Here is a 24,965-nt window from a genome sequence, read left to right on the forward strand (position 1 = left end):
CAAACATCTGAAAAAAACGATTTGCATCTGAACATCATGAAAAAGGAAGTAGGAGAGAACCAACAACACAACGTTATTTATATTTAGTGCGTCAGTTCCTCTTCTGTGTGGATGAAGATGTGCAGCACAGAGAAACCCGTCACTGCCTGATTAAAACAAATATTATGACATTTTCTAAATCCTTATGTTTACATCACAAGCGATTATTTTATTGAAAAGAGTTAACAGGTGGTCATGGCAGAGAGACCTAAGAACTAGCTGCTTGTTGCCACACAAAGACAACACAGAGTCACAGCTCCTGTTGTCGGCTCCAACGATAGATCCAACAGTTGGCATCGGCACTGCAGTTTGACAAAAAGGCTTCAGTTCTGCTGCTGTCACATCTTTTTTTATGATTAGTTTTTGTGGTAAACTAAACACTCCATCACACGATTGATTGCAGCGCTGCATTCAAAGGCAGCGCAGTGTTAAGGGGAGATAAAATACTGAGGATAGCGTTGTACTTGCATACAATGCTGGCAGGGAAGAAAAATATAAGACAAGAAATGCACGATAGCAAAATATAATATAATATATATATTGTATTAATAAAGGAGTGTGGGAACTTAAACTTGTATGGCAGATTTAGTTTAGCAGGAGGCCATCAATAGCAACACAACATCTTTGAAAAGACGAAAGAGCCTCCAGAGAGATTAATAGCAACGCTCAACAAACGTCTTTCATTCTTTAAGCGTCGCTGACTTTTTATTTTGCTATCTCCAGTGTCCATGTTGCATGTGTCCTTGTCTTTTAGCCCAAACATTTAGCACAGACAAACGCTCCAGCCTGTCTGCAGAGACACAAACACTTTCTCTTTGTGTCGGCCAGAAAACTTTTCATAAAAGCAACACAGACGGCCACTAGAGCAATTTCCAGCCTCAGGGGCTGAGTCACAGGGTGCCGGCTGAGTTTGAACATGGGAACACGCTGTCACTGGCACAAATCACAAGAACTGGTGGATTGGAAAGCTAAATATTTAAAGCCTGTGCAAAAATGTTCAAGGGTGACCACTTTCTGGGAACCGGGTGTTCTAAATACATCGCGACATGAACGCTAAATATGGGCAAACTTAAAACACACTTTATGCAGCAATATCTTTATTTACAACAGATATACCTTTGATATTAGGTCGCAAAGGGCGACTTGAAGTGGGGTGTGACGTGTTGCAGCAAAGCTCTGTGTCAGGCTGTGTTAGTGTGGTGATGCTGACCACACATGAAAGAGATGAAGAACAGCCACAAGACAGGTGGTCTCCCAACACCACGTGGTCCAGTCTGTCGCTGCTGCACACACACACACACACACACACACACACACACACACACACACAAACACATGCGTGCCACACACACACGGCAACAGAAAAGCCCTGTCCCATGCCAGTGAGTCACCAGATGGCCCATCTGTTTCGCCCCTCTGCCCAGCGTGACGCCGGACTAGTGGTGCCCACAGATCTCCCAGATCTCTCTCTCCCCACACTTCTTGGCAGGCAGGCGGTTTGTTGAACTTCAGATGCTAATCGCCACTCACTCTTGTTCCTCTGCAGCCGCACACGTCCTCCAAGAAAACACTGTCTCTGTCTCTCGACTCGATCATGAGGCAAACCTACAAATGCTACGCACATCCAGAAGTGCTTTGAAAGCTGTGACGCACTCCCCTGTCAAACATGGATAACATCACGAGTCGGGCCAATGTTTCACTGGCAGAGGCCTCTCTTTTGTCACAGCATGAGGACTGTGCTGAAATGACAGAGGAAGTTAATTAAAAAGAGGACAGCAGAGGATTGTGGGGGAATTGTCTGAAACAGACAAAGCAGAGCCGTGCTCCTCGAACCACGAACTGCATTTTTATTTTTATTGGAGGGATTGAGCAAGAATCACAGCCAAGGCTATGCAGGCGAATGCGTATGCGTATGTGCACACATTCGCTAACCTCTTTCAGCTCTGTTACATCACTCTCTAACCAAGAAAACAGCGTGATGTTGGCTGTAGGTTTCCGAGGGAAACCCCCCTCCCCCTTTAGACGAGAGAAGTGAAAGGTCTGCTCTCCAGCTGCCCGGTGGCCTGAGCAGGATGACCGAATGTCTGACATCGCTCTGGTGGAATCCCAAAGAAATCGCCACTTCAGTCATCAACTTTCTAAACTTTACAACTTGCCAGTTGGGCTCACTGCTTTTAACAGCCACCACAAGCCAAGACAGACAGCCCATAACGAGACTCACAGAGATCAGTAGGTGGTGAGGACAAGACATCTGTGAGAGTTTGTTTAATGAGGACACAAGCTGAGGTCAAAGCACTATATTAATGAAAGACCTGGAAAGAATCTGCTGGATTTTTCTACCTTTGGCCAGAGCCAGGCCAGCTGTTTCCAGCCGTGATGCTAAGCTGGCCAGCTGCTCGGCGTAGCTTCTAGCTTCATAATTACCAAAAAGACATAGAGAGAGGTATCAATCTTCTCATTTAACTCTCCACAAGTAGGAATGCATAATGATGTCATCACGGGTTTCGCGTCATATGCAAAAGCTCCACAATTTGTCCCTCCATTTGGTCGCGCACCACTGACCCGCTAGGCGTCCACTGCGCACTCAATCGGGCCTTTTCAGGCATTTTGCTGGTAACACTCGTTGTCTTCTTAGTTCTTCACAGTTCATTTTATTTGTATGCCCTCTGGCGTTTTAGAAAAGGCTGCAACAAACGCGTTGAACATTATCGCCTTTGTGCGTGCTCGTAGCTCGCGCGCCATCCTGAAGGGGCTCGCACCACGAAGCCACTCATGAGTAGAAAACAAAGCGTCAGTGTGTTTCCCAAAATGTCCAACTTGTCCTTAAACTATAAATCTTATTTATAGTTTAAGGAGAGCTTCTCCTTTTTTTTCTTTCTTTTTTTTATAAAGCATGTCATACTTAAATAGCTGGTTAAAATGGACGTGAAGAATACAAATTTGCTTATGTTGTGTAATTCATCACAGTAATTCAACCATGTAGTGCAACGAATGGAAATGCAGTTATGCTTGGTGCTGATGGCTGCGCTCTTAAAATGCACGGATTTTAGAGAAGCATCATGCTAAACTGAAACAGGGAGCGCAATGCGAAAAACTCCCAACGGGTATACAAGAATGAGCCAAAAACAAGACATTGAATACTAGTTTAACCTTTGACCCACGATAAAACGAGCGAGGTAGAGGCAGGGCTTTGCCAGCAGCAGCAGTTGAGTGTGGCAGCATTGGTGGCATAGGGATCACTGAGGAGGGAGGCCTATTTAAATAGACAGCCTGGCTGTGAGAATGGGCTGTGATTAGTGTGTGACTAATTATAAACGAGGATTCAATCAGCGGGCTGTCCTGCATGAACTAACACAAGACTTAATTTATTGTTGTGACAATCTAGTTTAAATACAAATTAATCTGAGTCATGAAGTTTGCACTGTATTGAGTTAATTGAAATGGAAGTTAATGGAAGCCAAAGGATGCCTGGAACAGGAGACAAAACACATAAAAATGTCTAAAAGAAACAATAGGATGGTTTGCAGCACGGTTATCTGCGATGCAAAGTGTAAATGATGTGTATTTAATGGCTAAAAATATCTCAAAACAATTGAATGGTCCTTTCACAATTACAAGTCATCTGTTAGTGAAATGGCTTTTTTTAATTGCTGTATCCAAAACAAAACCACACAAGTCTCCACTGTTGATGAGATCACATATGATGATGCATCACAGGCCTGATATCACGAGGAGATGTTGAGCTGGTCACAATACCCGGTAGACTGTCTGAATTGCAACACAGGCAGGAAGTGAAGGGGGATTAGTGGATATCTGGGTGACTTACTCTTTTTATAAGGTCAGTGGTGGGGATGGTGGGGGTGTCCCGTCCGCTGAGCGCTAGCCAAGCCTGTGCTGTGGCCACATGAGTCAGAAGCGTAGTGCTGGCTGATTCTGGGAAACAAGACAATGGAGGAAGTCGCCCTGCACACACAGTTTTCTAAGCTGAGAGGCACTTGAAGACTTACTTCGGTCGGAGAACGTCACTCCATGTGGGGCCGACACGCTCATTTATCATTACCGTGGCTCCCCTAGCTTTGTGCACACGTGTATCTCTTGTTTCAACAATTAATGCATGCTCAATTGGGGCAGTTAGATCATTATTCAGCTTGATCTCTTCATGCTGTAGAGCACAAGTCAGTCTTATTCAGGGTTGAATGCGAAGATTATTTTCACTGTTCAAAATGTCACTACTAAGTTTTTAAACATATCAGAAAATACTGAAAAAAGTGAAACATCACAATCACCCAAAGTTTCATATTTAAATACCCAGCACACAAGTATGAATGGGTCTATTGACTAAAACAGCAAATCCTGTCATTTCAAAATCTGGAAGCAGAAAATGTCCATGAGCAGAGTGGAATGGATTGTCATTCAATTTTGGATAGACATTCATGGTCCCCGGAGGATGAACGCTACTACCTTTGGTGATCCACTTGCGTTCCATCGAATGCCGAATCAAATTAGTGGAAAAATATTTCCACTCATCCTGGAAATTGTCAACACATGTTTATTTGGCTGACACTTTGGTTTATGACCAATAACTAATAACATTTCCTTAAGTGTCAGCTGTAATTTGTGGCTCCTCATCAAGTATAGAGGCATTAAGCTACCTCGGGTGTGTGTCATTGAATAAATAACCGAGTTGCACCTATGGGTGTGGCTGCAACCACAGAATTAGTGCACAAATCCAAGCCAGACATCTTCAAACATGTAGAAATATGTAACGTATGATGTGGACCAGCTGTCTGTGCAGTCCTAATGACACCGAAAACATTCTCTGCTCACCATCAGCATGCTTGTATTGTCATTGTGAGCATGTTAGCATACCAACGTTAGCTGTTCGCTAAAGAACTGCTGGGGGGTCGGGGAGGGGGGGGGGGGGTAGATTTGTCTTGTTTTGTAGACTAAAAACAGGGTTTTGTAGAAACATGTGCACTATTCTCCTTATTAATATTTTTTTCCCATAAAAAAACAACAATGCTATTTCCCAAAGCTCAAGGAAACACGTTGAAATTACTTGATTTATTTAACCAACACACCAAATTTAAATACATTGAGTTTCAAATGATATGCAAATGAACAGCAAATCCTCACATTTGAGCATCTGGAACCAGTGAATCTTACTTAAAAGATTAAAAGTTTAAAAGACGGTTTCATCACTTACGTTTGGAACCATTAAGACAACAGTAAGCCATATAGGAGAAAGCAGCTGATATAATGGGGGAGATATAAGAGTGGAGCTGGATTTGCTGTGTTAACTCAATGCACTGGTACCAATAAGACTCCAGTGAAAGAGGATCCTCCTCCGTGAAAGTGATGGCTCTATCAGCTCACAGATAAGTAGATCTGCCATTATCATCAACCACACAACACTGGCTAAAAATAGCCAAATGAAGGAGTGATTCTGCCGTCCACAGTATCTCCACTGCCTTGATGACCAGAACCAAATTCTCCCCAATGAGAGGAATCCAAGCACAATCTGTAAAGTAAGCTGTCTTTTCCATTATGCGGTGACATGCTATTACAAGAACATTCATTCATTGTGTTCCTCCACCCAAATGCAGCCATGCAGAGACAGCTCATGGACCTAAACCCATTTCACGAGACAGAATGTCAAACAGCTGTGCTTCAGGAGGAAGCCGGGAAGTATTTTTGCTTTTTCCACCAAAGCTTTAACCATGAAGAGTGCCTGGGGTTCTGGGCTTTTGATACTCAAGAGGCTGAGTGAGTGTGACAATGAAAAATCCAAGAGCAATTTCATTTGTGGATTCCAGTTAACTTCTCTGCAACAAACAAAAAACATGCCTCGCTTCTTTATAGATGCGTTTAATCCATCAAATGCAATCAAAAACAAGGACCAGTTACTGCGTTTCACACGACATCCGACACAAAGTTGTCTTCGGTGTTATTGCACGGGTCCAGTCTGGCAGTGTTGTGTCTATCCGGCTGTCCTTGCAGTCTCTGCTGCTGATGGCTTTGTCCTGTCGGTCAGACAAGCCGTGCAGACAAAGCTCAATCAGGACAACTTCCTCTTGGTTTCTGTACGGAGGGGGCTGGACCCTCGCGATACAGAGCGGTCAGACCCTCTCGCTCCACTTTTGCAGGCTTAATTCAAGTGATAATAGTTGTATTGTCATTCTATTCAGCTTCATAAAATACCCTGAAGTGAAATAACCTGTTGTAGCTTTTGTAATGATTGAAATAAAATCCACACATGTGACTAGACTCTTAATTCAGTACTTCCACACAGAAGCACCACAGTCATCTTGGGTGTGCCGCAACCAGCTTTTCACACCTGTATTTGTGCAGTGTCAACCCTTCAGTGCACAAGAGGTCACGCTCTGTTACATTGTTTAGAAAGTGTTGGAAAACTGGGATCTTCAGGTCAATTAATATCTGGGTCCTGTCCTGAGGCCACTCCGGCGATTTCTCTGACTTTGCCGAGCTGAGAAATTAATCATTGCTCAATTCTGAGGTTGTGCTATTTTTCCTCAAGGATACATCTGTATTCGTCCCAGCTCATTTTTCTCTCTGTCCTCTGAGAAGCACGGTGCTGCAACTACCCTGTTGTACCTAAGGGATGGTTTAATCCAGGTGGCTGGTTATTTGGGTTGTTCCAGATACAGTACTTTTTTTTGTCTTGTTGCACATCTTTTCCCCTCATGCTCAGAGTCCTCTGTGCCATCTGGCATGGACTGAGAAGGCTTTCTTTATTGTTTTACTTAAGAGAGGCTCTCCGTCTACCGCGCGGCTCTGATTGATGGAGCGCTGAATAGATGGTTGCTCCGCCTGTTTCTTCCATCACTGCAGATGACTGAATCTGTCTAACAATGGTTACTTGGTTTTTTTCTTACATTCAGGCCTCTCGGAGTGGCTGCTTCTGGGAAGAGTCACAGTGGTGGTACCAAACTTTTTCCATTACGTCTCTGGCTTCACACCTCGACACAATGCTATCTAAGAGGTCCACAGAGGATTCCCTGGAATTAATAGCTTGGTTTTGACAGGTGTGGGCCTCTGTGTGTTATGGCCGGTGAAAAGTATTTGGTCCACACAGATTCAACTTATTGCAATGACGATGGAAGGAAAGCAGGGAATGGGAATAAGTCAAGCTCCAAATATCTCCTACATTTCCCATAATGCAATAGCTTTTTTCCGTTTTTCTGTCTTTCAAGATCCATATATGTGCTTCGTAAAGCAGGCTGCTTTCTGTTAGACTGCAAGACAACAAATATGTAAAAAGGGAGGAATAGTTTCCAAAGCTACTGTACTGAACCCAACAGTTCTGCTGTCTGACATGCTATGCAGTTATTTACTAATAACCCTGTGTCAAGCTTGTTAATGAGCCTAATGACAAACTTGTTTTGCTTTCTGGTGTAACCAGGCAACGTCCAAAACAGGCCTTCAAGGGCAGATAATAAGCCTGTTTCTATGAGTCACCGTAACCTTTCACCTCCAGCCCTCTGGTCAGTGGGCGTCTGGACAAGTCCGGGAATTCTGCATTTGATAGCACGAGTTCACACTCCTCAGTGTAGGGGACAGCGTGAGGGAGAGGAGGTCGTTCTGATGAAGCGGTCCTGAGAGTTGACAGCAGGGTGTTAAGGGGAGTTAATAGATGAGCCCAGCTTTCTCTGCTGAGACGTATAGCCTGCATGAGTGAAGTCTGTTGTAACGTGACACACGTAATAACTCTCCAAAACACTCAAGTGCTTCGACAATCAATGTAGACCTTGCACCTTGGTTTAACCTGCGAAACGGAAAGCGATAAACTCTACCTCATTAGTCCCATCAAAACACAATTAGCAACCCGTCGCTTCTGTCTCTGGCTTACATATATTTACTGTGGGATCCAGTCCCGTTATCAGCCCAATGGGTTGTTTTACTTGAGGGACACCAACCATATCTGTGGGCGGCCTCCACTTGACAGTTTGACTCTCACTTTAAGGCTATTTCTGAGCCCCCTGAGGCACGCCAATGTGCTGATAAACTCATCCGTCAGTCGGCCGCTCAGACTCCTGCGAGTGCACTTCATGTCGGTTCGGTTTGATGAACATGATGGCCTCATTAAAATCTAATTTGGCGGATTGTCTCAGAGGTCTGCCACAGCAGGTATATGGGGTGAGCTGTGGATGAAGCTCACCGGCATCCTTGTCCCTTTTACATGAAAGCAGCCTCACGGTGGACTCAACATACTTTGAAAATGCTTGCATGGAAATGGGAAAAGACCAGTTGGGGGATGAAAAAAATGAAACCTTTCAAGGAAAACTTAAGCTTAACTGACCACTGTGAACCACAGGGGTCTGGGAGAGTGACAGCACAGGAAAAAAAAAGGATACAGAACATGCATGAGTCTACAAACACAAGATGACAACGACTTTCCAGAAATGATTTCATACTTTACTGATGATAAGTGAAGCATAAACCACAGCTAAAACCATTTGAAAAGAGTGTTTTGCACTGGAAATTCTCACTCATAATAAAATGCACATATTCTATTAGCGACAAAAGGGGAATTTATCAACAAAGCATATCTTTTCACAACAAATATAGGGCTGATTATGTGCCTCTACTTATCCAAATGAATATGTACTGAAGACAGAACAATTGAAACACAGATGAAATACATCTGTGGTTGTTTAGGTAACAGTTATGACTTGCATGAAGTACTATTTAGTAAGTTTGCTTTCCGTTTGTGTTTTAATGGAACAGCTATTCAAACTACAAATCACCAACTTTATCATCTACAAATGTACTGGCATTGCATTTGCTATAAACAGGAAATAACGAGCAGTGGTCTCACAAAACAAATGGAGATATCATGTAGACTGGACTATTACCTTGTTATCAATGTGTCTCCATGTTGTCGTTGTGGCTGCAGGATGAATGAGGATGAATTAATTGGCGAGTGTAAATTATCACAGATACACGTCAGGAAGAGCGGAAAAATCCCAGCAGATGCAGAGCAAATCTTCACCAAAACAGTGGACTGATATCCGGAAACTGCGCTCAGTGCTGAAGAATTACAAACACAAGCTGTGTCCAGGCAGAAAGAGCTCCTCTTCTCCCGGGTTGCATGATCCAGAGCTGTGTTTACATAGAGGAATACACTGCAATGGTCGATGTGTTCTAGAGGAAAGTTTTTTTTTTCTCCCTGCTCTTTGCTTGTCTCCACACACACTACAGAGAGGAGCTGAGTTTTTCCCTGGAGCTGCGCCTCTGATGTCAGCAACAACGTGAGCTCCAGGAAGTGGTGACGCTCTCCGGTGGTGCGTTTCCAAGTCAGCGGCGTCAGAGTCCGGGGAGCAGCGCCTCCCCGTGGACACCTGGAGCAAGTACAACAACGGCTTCAAATAGGCCTTTTTAAAGTGTTTTTATTCTATACTAATTCAGAAAACCTTATCAACTTAATCACCAAAACCAAAACCTATATATATATATATATATATACATATATATATATATATATATATATATACATATATATATACATATATATATATATACATATATATATATATATACATATATATATACATATATATATATATATATACATATATATATATATATATATATATATATATATATATATATATATATATACATATATATATATATATATACATATATATATATATATATAGCCAGAGTGGTAGCATTTTCTCAGACACAGTTTAAGTCAAAAACAAATATAGATAAATGGTGCACTAATGACTCAATCATAATGATAGATTGACAACCATTAACCAAAGATCCCTCCCTTTACTGTGTCTGTAGCAGCCATTAGGAGCTTGGATCTTGCCTGTTTACATCTGTAAACATCTGTCAAATTTGGACACAACTGAGCCCCCCCAGTCATTAATTTTTTCTGGCAGCGTGGACAGCATGCTGCGTTCAATCAGCAGGCGCATCAACGTGAGCTCCAGACTAATGGGCAGTGTTAACAAAAGAGACCATGTAGCAGTGTATTATAACTCTTCTTGGCAGTGTGTTGTGCTCTTGTCAGACAGAACCATGACATTTCAAGCTCGAAAAGAGATTACCTGTGCCTCAAAATAATTTATAATGGTCACAAAAATGTAACCCCGGGCAGTCCTGTCTCCTATTTTTGGCATATTAGACCAGACAATCGGAATAACAAATGCTCCACTGACCTCGTCCGCAGCATCGGCCTCTTCAGATTAGCTCTACACACAGCACTGTTTTATTGTGATCACACAAGCCCCTGTAAGACTGCTTCAGTGCAATGAATATCAATTGGACATTTGCATCTCTCTTAGGACTTGTAGACTTTTGTACCGCTGAACTGTGCTGTAGATGAACACCACAGGCAGCTGTTATGAACAATAACAGGCTGTGTGTGTGTGTTTGTGTGTGGGGTCTTGTGGCTTTTGGAGCCTCACTTTGGAGAATGTTTCAGAGAGATAAATTGCAGGATGCCTTTGTGGCCAGTTTTATGAAAAGCAATCAAGCATATTTTACATACTATGAAATAAATACTGTAAGCAGGTGGGGGATGCAGACGAGTCGCATGTCTACACTCAAAGCTTTTTTACTGCCAATCCGGGGGGTCGTATAGGGCTGGGAGTTCCCCCTCATGGGTACTCAAACAGCCTTTACCGTCCAAGTAGCACTTGAACAAGATGTCTACGGAAGTCCAATTCACATACGGTTGTTTATCCTTGTGGCTGCCTTTTTTTTCATCTTCACTAAAAGGGTCTTCTGGAGAAAAACAAATCTATTTCCCTTCAAGGCGAACTGTGGCTGGTATCGACTTGCTGGAAATCAATGATGCCTTTGCCAGTCAGGTGAGCTCCACAGACAACAAATAACAAATACTGTGGAGTTTTTTATTTTTACAATTTAAACTTTAGATTTCCTGTGAGCAAAACTGAGATTCCGAGTGGACAATCCCAGATGATGATTGTGAGGTTTGTCTTAATATGTTTGTCTTCGATTTGTTGGGCTGGAGGGGAAGCTTAGAAACTAGACTTGTTACTGTGGTTACAAAGAGTGAAACATCTCTAAATAAGGCAATTCAGTGCTGTTTTGTTAACCCTTATACCTGCATGACACTTGCATAACATAGCTAATGCTATTGTACATTAGGCGTTAATACCTCTATGTAACATACATATGTAATAGGGATTGAGCACAACTACATGTGTCATATGAACTACCATTAAGAAGGAGTGACTGTAATTAAATGTATTATCTTGATAGAATTCCACTCACAAGTTCATCATTTACTTCTTATTAAAAGCCCTTCAACACGTAATAAAGTAATAGAGACCTGCCAAGTTGTTCCTCATATTTATTTACATTCTTCAATAAACAAGTTGATTCAAGGAGAGCAGGTGGTGATTGTGTGACTGTGATGTTTTAAGGACATCGAGTTCGACCTGTGCGTCTCGTCAAAGGATCCGGTTCCCTGGAGCTGCAGAGTGAGGCGGGGCTTTAGCAGAGGGGACTGGATTAGCACAAGGGCCCTGAACCCTCTGTCCTCACTGGAACACATAGTATGCAAACATCTGAAACTCAAGCACGTGTTGAATATCGTAGTGAAATGTTAACTTTATAGTATGAGCTTATCACAACAGACTTTGTTATGGCTGTCTGTGGTTTGTTACCTGGGAGTGAAGCTGATCTGGAGACACTGACTGCAGCTGGGGACACAAAGTTCCTTTGACCTGAGAAGCCCAAAGTCTGGCGTCACTCTGAACACACGGGAGTCTCCTCCATCCGACTCTACAAAAACACACGGTGAAACACACAAGGCAATTACAAGTCGACGAGCTACGCGAACAAAGGAATATGACTCATAATTGCCATGACTGACATCATCTCATGATGTGACAATCTAATTATTACAGCGAACAAAAGAACATTATTTTATGTTAGACTCTCTCATTATATTTAATTGATCAACTGGGCTACAAACTGCTTTTAATAATGAAGATGAGTCAGACACCCAGGGCTCAACCATAAGACTTGCCCGCTTGCATGGAGCAAGTAAAATGCCACGTCGGGCTAGTAAATCTAGCAACGTCCTAATAAAGGATTGTCTTAACTCACTTGCCCAAAAAAACTATGGAAACATATATTTTCTGTAGCTGATGATGGAAGTAGACAAGGAGTGAACCATCTAGATTCCATCTTATCTCTGTCTCTCGGTACTCAGATGCATTTACTTAAATAAAGATAAAACATGACTATTATCTCTGTTCTTTGTTGTTATTTGATACCTGCTAATACATTTCAGTAAAAGTAGATTTCTGACTTACTTGCCCGACTGGGAAAGTGAATAACAAAGTTCTTACGTTTAACCCAGAAAACCAAATATATATATATAATAATTGCCATTCCAAAGCACTGTGTGAAAAAATAAAAAGCATAATTTCGTTCAGTTTGTGCATAAATCAAAAGGCATAAACAAACCCCAGAGCTAACGTAAGAGCGATGACACAACTATAAAGTAGTTACCGATAACAGATTTCCAGTAAGTGAGGGCTCCGTGTCCGTGGAGGTTGACTTCTGTCATCTGTGTCTGCCCCACGAAGCAGAACCCAAAGTCGATGACGTCACTGGACAGATGCATTGTAGGGAGATCCAAACAGGCACAGAGAGGCACCGTCTGCACAGAGCAGAGAAGAAATGAACTTTGTGAGTTCAACTACTTCTAAACGTGTAAAATGACTTGAGGTATATCGCTTTCTTTTTTCTCCCCTTTGACGCGTTTCTACCGTGTAGATTCACAACAGTGTCTGACCTGCAGGCTGTTGTTGCTGTAGTGAATCAGGAGGTTTTGCTGGAACCTCAGCTTCCTTCCCTCTCCTGTAAGATGGATCAGCGTCACCCCAGGAGGGACGTCCTCCCCTGCCTGGTCTGCATGGTCCAGAAGGGACAGGGAGCAGTGGAAGGCCACCTTCACCTGGTAGTCACAGTAAAAGAGTTCAACTAACTATCAACAATGACAAGATACTGGAACATCCTTCAGATTGAAATCTTTCTGCTACTGTATGTACATTTTGTATTATCTAAAACATGACCAACTCTCCTCATCGCACCTGCATGCTTTGTTGTGGGTGCAGCACCAGAGCCTGGCTGTCAACAGTAGGCGGGTCTCTGGGGGTGCTGGTTCGGACTCGAAGATGCTTGATCACTCTAAAGGGAGGCTGAGTCCCCAGTCTGAAGTGGAGGGGCATTTCTGAGCTGTTTCTCAGCTGAAAGGCCTGCGTTGTGTCAAATTCACGAACTACCAACTACGGAGCAAAACAACCAGAAAAGCTACCATTGAGCATGAATGGTCTGAAAGACTGTACTCCCTTGGGATCAATACTTCATGCATGCGTGTGTCAAGAGTATTTTTGATTAGTGTTGTAGATTTCTCAGACCGACCTCCTCTGATTCTGCCTTCAGTAAATCACTGGCTGAGGCATGAAACTCCAGCACCCCCTCATCCTCCTCTATCTGCACCAACAGCCTGCAGCAACATGAGACAAGGGGAAGAAATAAAACTTAATCAGACCACCTCTTGACTAACCTCAGCTCATTTTAATTTAGGAAACATAAACAGTGTTGGATTCATTAGGGATTTTGGGGACTTGATATGATTTTAATTGCTTACACTGCCGGCTTAACGACTGCTAGTAGATCCATTCTGACAGGCTCCAAATCCAAACCCTGAGCTCTTCCAACTTTACCCGGGACACAGGCAGCCATCTGTAAATGAGCACAACACAATAATAAGGGAATTTAGGTTGCATCAGAGTCATCTCCCGTTTGCCCTTTCCAGGATTTAAAATTGAAAAACCCTGTTTAGTGTGTTGAGCCTGTTACCTCGGAGTCTAGACTCATGAAGCCCAGAGCCAGGCCCACACATCTGGACTCACAACCTGACCCGGAAAGAGTCAAAGGAGTGAAAGATACATGGATGGTGCTGCTGCTCTTTGCTGGAATTACCTTGACATAAACAATAGAAAAAGATAATACATCGTTATTCATATGACTAAAAGCAGAGTGGTAAAATGTATGTATGTAGCTCAAGTCTTATCAACGTACTAATTGCTGGGGTGTGACGCAGTATGGGTAATCCGAGAGGTTGCCCACATGTGGTCTGATGTAAACAGACAAGAGTTTTTTCTTTGCAGGAGAGGGATAGAGACGGGGTTCCTCTTCCTCACAGTCATCCTCAGATACATATTCCTCCCCTTCCCCACTCTGGAATCAATAGGATTAAGCCGGTTTGAGCCAATGAAATGTGGGTTCACTCGCTGGCATCGTGACCACAAGAATTTCCCAGCGGCATCGTCACGAAAGTCGTTAAAGTTTATGTTCATGTATCCGTGTTGCAATATAAAATGTACTCACGGTCATGCTACAGAGGGGGGAGCTCGTCCCCTCAGAACCTGAGGTCTTATTTCTTTCCCAGGCTGCTTGAACACTCCTTAATGCTCCATTTAACATCTCGTTGCCGTCAGCATCTTTAACTGGAAAGGCGTCTCCATATGCCACCACAAGGTCCACCAGTTTATGGTCATCCTGATCTATGTTATATGTTTCCCAGTCCAGGCGAATATCTGGCGGCATGCAAAGATTTAGATTAGATACATATATTAACCCCAAAAGGGAGAACTAGTCAGTCAGAGGTCCCAGTAGACTACATATGAAAGACATACTGCTATTGCAGTAGTAAGACTAACACACAAACAAACATATTCCAAGAGGAGACATTGGTGTAGCTCAGGAATCCATCCAGCCGCTTAATTTAAAATACAATGTAAATGTTTTATAAAAAAATATATATTAATAAATAAAAGCCAGATAATAAATGATGCACCTGAACCAGGAACAATAAAATAGGCAATAGATATGACAGGAAACCTTCAAATTTATGTCAAAACCACACTCCAGACACTTACAAATATTCAGACGCTTTACAGTAGTTGGCTCTATAGAGCTTCTAATCTAAAACATGTGGAGCATTGTGGGTATTTGCAACCATTCACACGATACATTTTCACTTACCAAACATGGTCGGATTGTTGATGCGATGAGAACGAGACACCGTGTCACTTCCAGATACATGAGTGCCAAACCTAAAGATGCAAACAGGAATGTCAAACTGATATATATATATACTGTATAATGCCAACATTAGTGTATTTAAGTTGGAGAAAAGGACCGGGGAACAGACTGTGTTTTTGGTCCCTGGTTCTGGTTGTCTGGACGCGGGCCTGTTATTTGGAAGTAGAGTGGGCAGCCTGTCACCGTCATCTGCATGGGAATGAGCGTGGGCTCGAGATCCCCCACCTACAGGAGGAAAATTAGATTTCAACATTATTCATCAGTCTGGAACAAAATGAAGAGGATGTGTTTGAAGTAGTAGTAGAAAGTCATCTCTAATCCTTAAATATCTGTAACATCTCGTTGTATGGCATCATACTTTGCATATTAGGTGATCTCTGTATTCGCCCCACATGTCTGTGTAGGCAGTGACATCCACAGTCTGCGTCTCAAAAGCTCCCAGCATCCCAGTGTCTGGCAGGACAAAGAAAGCTGCACCTTTTCCATGAGCCAGCAGGCTGCTCACAAACTCTGCCAATAGATACAGAAGGTTTGAGTGTGCACTCAATCTGCTTACATTTTAAAAGTGTGTGCTGTGTACACTAAGAGTAGTTAAGCTTACCCTTAAGTGCTTTTTCTTCTACTTTCTGAGCTTGAACAGAGTGAAGCGGCTTCTTGACGTATGTTATTCTAAGATTAAAATGCAGCATGTGTCACATCTGCAGAACAGGAAAGTCCCTCTTTAATTTATTATTCAGGTTAGTGAGCTATGGCTCCCCTTACCTTTTCTCTGACTGGTTGTTTGGCTTTGAGGCATGGCAGGTGAAATAATCCGCCTCTATGTGAAAAGGGGCAGGGATAGCAGTTTGATTGGTTATCAATAACTGCTTAGTAACAGCTCTGCTCAAAATGACGTCGTCACAAAAGTCAAGCAACAGTGTTGAGGGGCTCTCGTCATCTGGAGGAGAGCTGAAGGCAAAGAAAAGTGACCATGACTTACTAAACACTTATGCTGTGTTAGTGAAGCTATTAGGGGGTGAGATAATAGACTTTAAGCCAAGGTTACTACCAGACACTGGGCAGGGAGTAGGACACACTGAGTTTCTTGGTTTTGGAAGCCGTGATGCCAACAACAAGAGGAGAGTTCATCCCCTGGATCTCACAGAGAGCAGCCACCTCAGTCAGATCCAGCTGGACAAAGAGACATATAAAGTCAATTATCATCAAAAAGATTGTAGAATTAGTGCATCTTTTAGCTGCTAACATCTCAGTATAGTACACATAATGCAATTTGCCTCCTTCACTCTCACACACTCATAAGTGACAAATCTGGTGTGTTAAGGACCAGATGAAAAAAAAAATCCTGTCATATTAATTACCTATTTAACAATATATGCAAAAAGAATACATACAAAAAAAAACTATTTATTCTTATTTTTATGTCATAAACCCATTATCTTTTCTAGCTATGAAACAAAATATAACATGTGGTTACATTAGCTCGTGAAAATACATTTCAACCAATATAATGACATCCATCTATCAATCAATCTGCAACCTTTAGCAACAAGGTAGGTGTGCAGCTACTTATCAAGTTACATTCTAAGGCCACTTTTTAGCTGTTCAATGAAATGCGGAGGATATGATTTAAATATCTCTTGTAACTGTACACCTCTCAAATATTCCGTTTCGCTGGGGAATAGGTCACAGTAGAGAAGCTGAATACGCTCTACCTTTATTACCTTTGATACTTACATCTGTGTGAGTGATGAAATGAACTGTGATCTCCAAACTGGCATTAGGTCCCAGAGTGCCAGAAGAGGGGTCAAAACTGGCTGTGCACAGATCAGCCTGTTTACCCTGGAGCTGACCCTGGTGGGGAGAATGTAAAACTCAGATCACCAAGTATTAATTATCATGAAAGACATCCTAAGTTTATCTATGAGAAATGCAAAAACTAAGAGACATTCTCTAATTGATACATTGTATACAAACAACAGTATTGTGCACTGCAATCATTCAAACACACCGGGGGTTTCTAACATTGCATCATCCATTCTTCTCCCAGTAAATTAAGTGTTGATGAAATGTAGTGACGACAGCGTACCATCCAGCTAAAGTGTGAAGGCAGCAGCGTCTGGTTGAAGATAGTGACGGTTGCCTCTGCAGCAACTCCAATGTAGAGTTCAGAGAAGAGCAGCTCACAGTTCAGCAGACACACCTGTGGAGACTGCACATCTGCTCGCACCGACAGGTGACTGCAAACACACAGGTGGTGTTACTTGTTATCAACGGGACAGAAGGCTGAGGAACATCATTATTTTTGGGCTGGTCCCTCCGCACAGACCTTCCTTTAAGTACTGTAGTTGTTTTATCTCAAAGAGAGGAACAGTGAACTTGTATGCAGCTGAGTATCATTACCATCCGGTTCCATTCTCCACTGTCAACTCCAGCTCTGTTTCATATCGCTGGCAGAAATGGGGACTAAACTGCACATCTACACTGCAAGAGGCCAAGGGGGGCAGCACACCCATGTGTGGTTCCACTGAGATCTAAGCAACAGAGATACATATAGATTTATGTTTAGATGTTATTTTATCACACATATTTTGTTATGTTAGTGTCTAGTATACAGCACCTGTGTGTCATGGTGGTCCTGCTGACGGTTACGCCTCTCCTTCAGGGTCCAGGATGCCTCCAGCTGGGTAATGTTAGTGAGGAGCAGAGTTGTCTGTGTCTGCTCCCCGAGCTTCATGAGCCCAAACTCCACACTGGGTTCACTGAGGGTCACTACGGGACCCTGTCCGAAGTCAAACGATGAACACAAAGAGATCACAGCGCACAGATAAACAGGAATATCACAACAATCTAGCATTGTGGAATAGTAAAGCATTTTGTGGAGACTCTAGACATGACATTTTGTGATTGTGTTAAGATTCTTACCTTAAAAGAGACTTCCACGGCCAAAGTGACGGGTTTGTGACGGTGCTCTATAGAGCAAACCAGACTGGTCACAACCCTCTCTGGCTTCCCTCCACTCAAAATCAGGTCGAAATCGAAACACTCGTTTTCCTCTTGAAGACAGAACAATCAAACATGAACCAATACATCAACTACATTAAATGGTGTTTACAATTCATAATGTACAAACTCTAGTGAACCTAGTTAAAGGAGGTTTATTTCTGTGTTATTCTCCATTGTACTGTGTGACACACCTATGCTACCAGCAGAGGGCTCTACTTCAATTATGTGGCTGCTGCTGCTCATTCTCTCCCACTGAAAAAAGATGCAGGTTTTGCTGTGGTTCCACATCTAAAAGACACAAGACACAGAAATAACCATGAATAACTGTAATTGTGGCACACGATCATTTGGTAGAAATGTAACAACCGTAATTTATTGTTCACATAAAGAAAAAGTGACTTAAATAACCTTGAATTTCTTGCGGAAAGTCGAGCAAACAAAAATCTCTCCGGGGATAACAACAGCATAGGGCTCCAGTATGACCTGGTACGGCTCAGTTGATCCCTTGACCTCTATCTCCATGACGATGACATCGCCTATCTTGGACCCAGTGCGCACAGGCTGAAGGACACTAGATTTACAAACACACACACACACACACACACACACACACACACACACGCACACACACACAATCCAACCCTTTGTGAGTGTGTTACACTTGCTGTGTGATGTCAGATCTTTGTATGTGATGGCCTTGTGGTGTGTGTTTTTACATACACTTCTACCACTGTGCATGCAAAGTCACGGGAACTTTACCTATTGTGAGTGGGCTCTGGTGGAAGCTGGGGAACATCCCTCAGGACTAAGTGACAGACACTGTGGTAATCCTTCAACTTAGGAAAACACAGACATGACATGAGTTATGTATCAACTTTTAGCTTTCAAACAGGAGACTCATAATGTAAGAAAAGTATTGTTTTCTGTTATGTATTTAGAGTCCTCTGTACTTCTTTAGGGCAGAAGGTGAAGAGGAACTCTTGCTCCTGGCAGGGGGGCAGAACTCCTGTTAGGGGGCTGACATGGAAAGCATCGTCTGTGGCCAGGTGGAACTGGATATGGGAGGGCTCTGGGGTTTCCCCTGGAAGGGATGGGTGCAGGTTTGGCTTCATGATCTGCCAGTGGAAAGGCAGATCCAAGTGGCTTCAGCCCCAAAGAAAGAATGAAAGAGCGAGAGAGAGAGAGAGAGAGAGAGAGATTTAATGTGATATATATTGATCCCTAAAGGTAAACTCTTCTTCTACTTGCGCCGCTGCGCTGGGTCAGCGACAGAGCGGCAGGCCTGGGTCTTGTAGTTCATCAGTACTTAGTTTCTCACTCGAGGACAAAATGACTATGTTAATCCTGGGGTTTGAATCCCAGCCCTTCAATTGAAGAGGTTCCACTTCCTACTATGTTATACTGTTTTCTAAAAAGAGCACATGTGATCTTTGTACTTGTGAAGAGACATGACATAAAAACATTTAGGAAACACACAATACTTGTTCATGCTTTGTAGTGATGATATATGAGAGGGTGAGGCTTACACGTTGTTTCTAATGATGAGTCTTTTCTGTTGCACAGAGTGAGGGTTACACGGGCTGAAGCAGACAAAGTGCTCTGCAGTGAGGTCATGCACCTCTCCCACCACAGGAGGCTCCTTCTTCCCAGATACAGATAAGAGCTCAAGTGCAATCAGCTGGCCCTCACCTGGGAAACTCACACATCATACAGACATTGGACAAATGGTCTTGGACCTTACAAAAGACAAATCACACGTCATATTTGTTATAGACTGGTTTTCTGATGATGGAAAAGATTCACCTTCAATGGAAATGTCTTTCACCTGGCAGTTGTCACACACAACAGTGAACACCTGACAGCTCCTCTCAGCAGTGGTGGGGAAGAACACCACCTGCAAACACACACACTACTTTTTGAAGCACACAGAGAATTTATAGGAATGACTTTCTATACAAAGACAGTTAGCTGCATGGAAGTGAAATCTGTGTCTAAAAAAACTGTGACGTAACCTGAGACCCCTATGAAGCATCTATATATTTGTTCTCCATTTATCTCGATAACCCACTCACCTCCACTATAGTGGCCTCTCCTGGCTGCAGCACAAAAAGAGACGGGCTGACTGCAAAGGGTGGCTGCTCAGAAAAGTACGTTCTTGCCACAGACTAAATAAAGAAAAAAGAAAAAAAAAAGACATGCAGGATACCTTTTTATAAATGTTGGATCTAAAACAGTGATTGTATCTTTAGATAATGTGTCAGTTCGATTTTTACCCTGAGGTTCGAGGCCGGCCACTGGCTCTTGGGTATGATGCAAAAGTTCCCGGCGCTGACGCTTATATTTTGACACAGGAACTCAACAAATTTGACTCCTCCGATCAGGCAACAACCACAGTCCAGAACTCTTGGTACTGCACGATAATTAGTGGGAAATATCAACAATGTATGACCGATGAAAATACACTTATGAGCATGAACATTACAACAACTACAACGGAGGGTTGGTAGATTGTTATGTGGCTCACATGTGAGTATTGGAGGTGGTCTTCTGGCTGCGATGGGCACACAGAACTTGTGTCCAACATGGGTGTCCACCACTATGTGGTCGTCATAGTCCCCCAAGGAGTCTGGAGCGAAGCGCACTGCGTACTTACAACTCATCCCTGGGGCAATAACACCACCCTCACCTGGGAATCTCCCTGCCAAAACACATCTTAATATCAATCACTTCTTACATTGCACCAGCATAATTATCTAAATTCACTTGTGTGCTATGTATCTTCTTATAGTGTTTGATACAGTAGTTGGCGCTGGTGTTCACTGACAGAGTTGCAACAACGAAACAGAAAATCACCAATTGCATTCCAGAGATGTATGACTTTAATTGTCAAAACCCTTGCATGCCTTTTTGATACAGTCACTGATAGAGCAGATCATTTCCTCTCGATCAACAAGAACAGGAATGAGGAAGCTGTACGGTCCAATCAGAAGAAAAAGGCTCACCCAGGCCAATGGAAAAGTAAGGAGTGGTCGGAGGGAGGACTTGCACAGTGCGGCTTACAGGGGACACGTTGTTCAGCTCCAAGGTAGTCTAGAACAGTACAGGGTATGTTATGGTACAGTACATCATCTCATTGAAAAACAGTTGATAGTTCTGTGTACAATTGTAATTGTTCAGTATAAGTTACTGAATCATACCTCATAGACATGTCCCACACTGTAGTCAGTGAAAACCACCTCTGAAGGTTTTGCTAGAAAGGTTCGGACTGGATTTTCAGTTGAGCTTTCAGGGAGAATGAGCACAAAAACAACACCTGATTATTCTTTCTGTTCTCTTGAAAGACACTCTCACAGGAAGTGGTGAGCTTAGTAACAAGCTAGCACTACCAGCACTAACTTGCACGTCAAAACCACAAAGCAAGCATTTCTGATTTCACTTTCTATATTTGAAAGAAGAAATCGCCTTTTGCTTTTGGGTTGGATCAAAGCTGGCACCGCACTAATATGACTGAAGTGGGAACGGTTTCTTGTTTAATTCAAACCCCTTAGCGAACCTTTCTGATGACTGCATCTTATGCATATTAAGCATAAAGTAATATAGAATCATGCACATATACACAAACATGGACCTGACATCCCGTTACGACACTTTTTTAGATTTTGCTAACACAACATTAGTCGAAAAGTGAACTATATCCTCCCATTGTTAATTGTGGCCAACGGTGTTTGTATCCACAGGCAGAATATAAGTCATCATGTCTCTTCTATACTCGGCTCTCATTGCAGGTGTTTCACTTTCAGATGGACTTCTGTATGTGTTTGTCTCTGGGTCGCAGCTGGGTCAAAAAATAAAAGAATTGTGACTATCCATTTGTTAAGAATCAGTCTGTCTGCAATGATGATGTGACCCTAACCCTGAGTTGATTAAGAATGTAATGTGTAATTTCTGCGCAATTGGTTGGAAATCAACTCTGGTTTCCTGGGTGAAAAGGGGTTTGTGCTAGTTTAAATTGGTTATACAGGGAATCATTTTGGGAAACGTTAAATTGAAGATGTACGGATACTGCCTAGTCTTTATACTGCCATAAAGCATATGTAATATGTCATTGCAAGTTTGGCGCAATATGTTTATAACCACAATATGCAGCAAACATAACAATTTTAAAGGCTTTTTTATGTCTTCTGTCATTATTACAATTTAACAACCTGGCAGACATAAAATATGATATATCACGTGACACATTGTGATTGTGATTGTTTGTCTTCATCTGATTTCGTAAGTATGACCCGTACAAGATTTGCATTATGTGACTCACTATGGCAATATCCTGACTGACAAAATGATGAGCATTTACTGTAAGATGATTGCAATTGCGCTTCTCCTCGGCACACTCCAGGTACTGTACCTTTGCTTCTGCGCCCCTTTCCTGATGTGCTCCATCTTCGCCCCTTTTGTTCTGGGGCGGACGAGGGATGTGCCACCCTGCTGTGCATTCAGAGGAAGGAAGCGAGGATTGCGTAGGAAGTTGTGGCGATCTTTCAGCTGCTGAAGTTTTTCCCGTCCCTCTGCCCGATCCTTGGCGCTTGGCTCAGCCTTCCACTTTGGTCTGGTTATGGTCTGGTCGGGCCTCTGAAACATAGTAGTAGAAGACTGATGTAATCAAGCCTCCCTTGTTCCCAGAGTCACTCCGGCTTGTCAGATCAGAACTGCAATTACATCAGTTTTCAAAAACTCAGAGGAACGTCTTTTAAAAAATGTTCTTTTTATGTCTCTGTTGTCTATTCCTTTCAATTGTATGCATTACATTCTTGTAAAAGATATCCCTCTTGAGAACTCTGGCTGGTGACTCCTCACCTCCTTGGGAGTTGTCTTCCTCCTTGAGGTATCTGAGCTGGATTCGAGAGTCAGGCTAAAATCTGACTCATCCATTTCTGGGACAATCTTTTTGGGTCTGGGCTTGAGAGTATAACCATCATCCTGAGGCTTCCTGGACACATGCATGGCGGAGGCAATGGTAGGTTTGGCAGGATTCGATTTTACTGGCAGGAGAGGAATACGTTAAATATTGAGTCAAAACACATTAGCAATGAATAATATAAGATGAATTCAAAAGGGGGTCATGTACTTGGTGCTGGTGCTCTCACTCGTGGTTTTTGTGTAGGTAAGTAGTCCTGGGGGGAAATCAGGTTGTTCATTTTGAGAAGATCTTGGTCCACACACCAGGAAAAGGCTGAATTGACTGAAAATAGACAACAAGAAATAACATCAAAAAGCATCCTTGTTTGCTATACTCAAAGTAAATATATAGATAGAATGGGCAGTTAGTTACAGGTCATATTTCCATCACACCTGTGAGGAGGCCCATGTGACCATACACATCGCCCATCTCCTCCTTCAGCCTCTTGTAGGCCTGGCTCTCTGTGGCCGCAGCCCGAGCTCTGGCCTGAATGATGTGACTCTCCAGCATGTCAGCCTCTTTTATACACCGGCTGTACTCAGAATGAGCCTGTGGGATTGAAGAATAAAGGACATATATAACTAATACTGTCTGATTTCCTCTGTTGACAGTTGTGCAGTATTAGCTGCCAGCTTACCTGCTGGAGCTCCTCGACGTATTTTTCATGGTCGCTGCCTCGGCCACTCTTCGTCTTTATGAGGTTGGACAAAGTGTCTTTCCCGATGATGTCTTTTGTGTAGAGGTCCTTAAAAGTGCTTGCTAAAACGTGAGAAATGTCCTAATGTACAAGACAAAAGGTATGAAGTCATGTTTGCTTTGTGCTTAGAGGGAATTTAATGAGTTAACGTTAAGTGTAGCTAGGTGCAGCAGGTGTTCATACCTGTGACTTCCCTGACGCAGGTCTGTGGCTGCCGACAGACGGATCAAAACGCGATGTTTCTCTCGTCCCTGGTTCTTCTTGCATGGTAACGCTAAGTCTGTATATTATGTGTGTGTGTATATATATATATATGTATAGCTATATAGCGTATATATACAGTTATTGTAAGTTAGTTAGCTAATTAGCGTAAAGGCAACGTAAAACAGACACGTGGAGTTAGCAAGACGAGTTCCTCGCATAATTAGCCTTCCTAACATCACCTGTACATAACCTACATTATGTCAGCTCTAAATCTGTGGATTAAAGTGCATTTTGTTGAAGTTCTTCAACGCTGCTTCCTCTCCGCCATATTTGTGTGCAAGTGGTTGTCGTGGCAACATCAAAAGGTACGTCCGCTGGAGACGGTTCACCGCAGGAAGGAAACCACAGAAGAAGAGTTAAGAGTTATTTCACTTTAAAACAAACAATACAATCAGCCTGTATTTATTTCAACTGAATAATGTACACGAGCTAAAACGTTTGTGAACCACTGGGTCCATCTTTAACACTGTTAGCTATGTGTGCTATAATGTGGTTTTTGGGGTAAAATCTGAAACTGAAAAGTAGCAGCTGACTTGAGTTAAATCAAGTAAAGTAGTTATACTTCTAAATTGCACCTAAATGAAGGCCTTAGTCAACTTACTTTCTCTCCACGATTGACCTTCATGAAACTATAATACATTTAAATGATATTGTCCTTATACAACTAAAACTCTTGATTTTTTAGACCTAATGTTTTTCAAGTTGGAATTGTAGACACATGCTACATTGAGTTAGTGATTAAAGATGGTTTAATTTCATTAAATTAGGATAATTTCAATTAGTAAGGATTTCTGAAGCATGTTGTGTCTCTCGCCGGACACACTGAACCATATGAGACAGACTAACTTGTGAGAGCAGATGCAACATGTTTATCAAACA

General features: G+C 42.5%; 2 protein-coding genes across 2 annotated transcripts in view; both read right to left on the reverse strand.

Annotated features, from left to right (window-relative positions):
* Window positions 1–9,053, reverse strand: part of map3k22 (mitogen-activated protein kinase kinase kinase 22) — a 36,542-nt gene extending 27,489 nt beyond the window's left edge. The window contains exon 1 of the mRNA XM_079233890.1: window positions 8,916–9,053. The gene's annotated coding sequence lies outside the window, so the exon portion shown is untranslated. The remainder of the gene's footprint in view (window positions 1–8,915) is intronic.
* dlec1 (DLEC1 cilia and flagella associated protein) lies at window positions 5,953–24,089 on the reverse strand (the record flags this gene model as incomplete). The annotated part of the gene is made up of 40 exons (XM_079234255.1): window positions 5,953–6,062; window positions 7,519–7,655; window positions 11,469–11,585; window positions 11,709–11,826; window positions 12,562–12,712; window positions 12,848–13,009; window positions 13,146–13,340; window positions 13,477–13,561; window positions 13,706–13,800; window positions 13,918–14,040; window positions 14,140–14,298; window positions 14,449–14,657; window positions 15,106–15,176; window positions 15,275–15,390; window positions 15,524–15,675; window positions 15,767–15,834; window positions 15,928–16,113; window positions 16,214–16,335; window positions 16,900–17,016; window positions 17,252–17,402; window positions 17,566–17,696; window positions 17,783–17,944; window positions 18,088–18,218; window positions 18,360–18,456; window positions 18,577–18,739; window positions 18,928–19,004; window positions 19,119–19,311; window positions 19,695–19,857; window positions 19,972–20,062; window positions 20,241–20,333; window positions 20,442–20,578; window positions 20,693–20,866; window positions 21,171–21,258; window positions 21,366–21,450; window positions 22,574–22,797; window positions 23,023–23,207; window positions 23,294–23,407; window positions 23,518–23,674; window positions 23,763–23,903; window positions 24,006–24,089. The coding sequence occupies 40 exons, from the start codon at window positions 24,087–24,089 to the stop codon at window positions 5,953–5,955; spliced, it is 5,334 nt and encodes a 1,777-aa protein (XP_079090381.1).
* Between the last annotated feature and the right edge of the window lie 876 nt (window positions 24,090–24,965).

Source organism: Taurulus bubalis (genome assembly GCF_910589615.1).
Source record: "Taurulus bubalis genome assembly, chromosome: 18".
NCBI lineage: Eukaryota > Metazoa > Chordata > Actinopteri > Perciformes > Cottidae > Taurulus > Taurulus bubalis.